The sequence below is a fragment of the Ceratina calcarata genome, unplaced genomic scaffold (genome assembly GCF_001652005.2).
Source record: "Ceratina calcarata isolate Rehan_Ccalc_2016 unplaced genomic scaffold, ASM165200v1 scaffold4893, whole genome shotgun sequence".
NCBI classification, from domain to species: Eukaryota; Metazoa; Arthropoda; class Insecta; order Hymenoptera; family Apidae; genus Ceratina; species Ceratina calcarata.
The window spans coordinates 1-1,149 of NW_017173250.1; the positions used below are offsets into that span (position 1 = coordinate 1).

Genomic DNA, 1,149 nt, shown 5'->3' on the forward strand with positions numbered 1-1,149 from the left:
AGAAAGAAAATAATGGAAATTAATAGAAGAGCTTCTCTTTCTCTATCGGTTTGTGAGAGAGAAAGACAAAAATTCATCCAAAGTTCGTTTTCATCGATCAACGACGACTTTCGCAGACAAATGTTATAAATCATGTTCTTTAATTCTTTCATTCGAGACTTCAACGAATAGCAATTTATTTTAATTTTCTCTTATACGTTATGTAGTACACTAAGTCCTTTAATATCCCACAGAAATTTAAGTTCCTCTGTACGATATTACAAAAGTTATCCGTTTTTAAATGTATCCGAATATTGATGAGTCACTATGTATCTTATGTATAACGGAAAGTGAGAAATATTATGTGGTTCGCTATTGTAAAGAAACGTTTGAATTATACGTACGGATTCGTTTATGTTGCTCACTAGATTATTGGTTTCAGGCAAGTGTTCTTCGGATAATACCGTGGATAATTGATTACCTATTCGTTGCATGTTCTCATAGATAAAAAACGTTTCCATATCTAATGAAAACAGCAACAGAAATGGAAATAATTAAAATAAATATGCAAGCACTAAATAAAAGATTTCAAATAATACGGTTCAACATTAAATAACAGAATCTACTTTTGAGTTCATTTTCACATTCTCTCTTACTAAAGAAAACTAAAGAAAAACGGTTGTTTCATTACCGAGTTCACTCGTCATTGATGTAAAAGACTCCTTCAACTCTTCCGTATATGCTAATACATCACTTTGAATTCCTCGCAGATATTCGCAAACGTTATTTCGGAATCTTTCGCCTTGGGCCTCGAGCGCTCGTTCCGTTTCGCTAGAAGCAAAAATAATGGTACAATTCATTTTACTTTGTAGAACTAACTATATAGCCTGCATTAGAACGGTTCACGAATTTCGATAAATACAAGTAATATAATCACTTTTTGGGAGGGTATAAAGATGAGAGGTAGAGAATAGAGGTGTCGAAATATTTCAATCTTCGGGTAGTTCGATGATCAAACCGAATCGAGACTCGGTTTCTGATCCGGTCCGAAAACTCGAGAGAACCGAATGGCACGAAAGAATCGAGTATACATATAGAACTTTCGTAGAATTTTATGAACATGTATTCGAATGATATTCATTTTCCTATAATTTATCATACCTTCTTCTT

The 1,149-nt window shown here is 33.2% G+C and overlaps 1 protein-coding gene across 2 annotated transcripts; it reads right to left on the bottom strand.

Annotated features, from left to right (window-relative positions):
* Positions 1–9: 9 nt before the first annotated feature.
* Positions 10–1,137, bottom strand: LOC108627976 (uncharacterized). 2 transcript variants are annotated; one of them, XM_018029605.2, is made up of 3 exons: positions 917–1,137; positions 671–810; positions 10–502 (listed from the first exon to the last, which is right to left on the bottom strand). In XM_018029605.2, the coding sequence occupies exons 1-3, from the start codon at positions 1,099–1,101 to the stop codon at positions 267–269; spliced, it is 561 nt and encodes a 186-aa protein (XP_017885094.2). In that variant the 5' UTR covers positions 1,102–1,137; the 3' UTR covers positions 10–266. The 2 variants fall into 2 exon arrangements, with proteins under 2 accessions (XP_017885094.2, XP_026671920.1); XM_026816119.1 differs by having other exon boundaries at positions 671–1,137.
* Between the last annotated feature and the right edge of the window lie 12 nt (positions 1,138–1,149).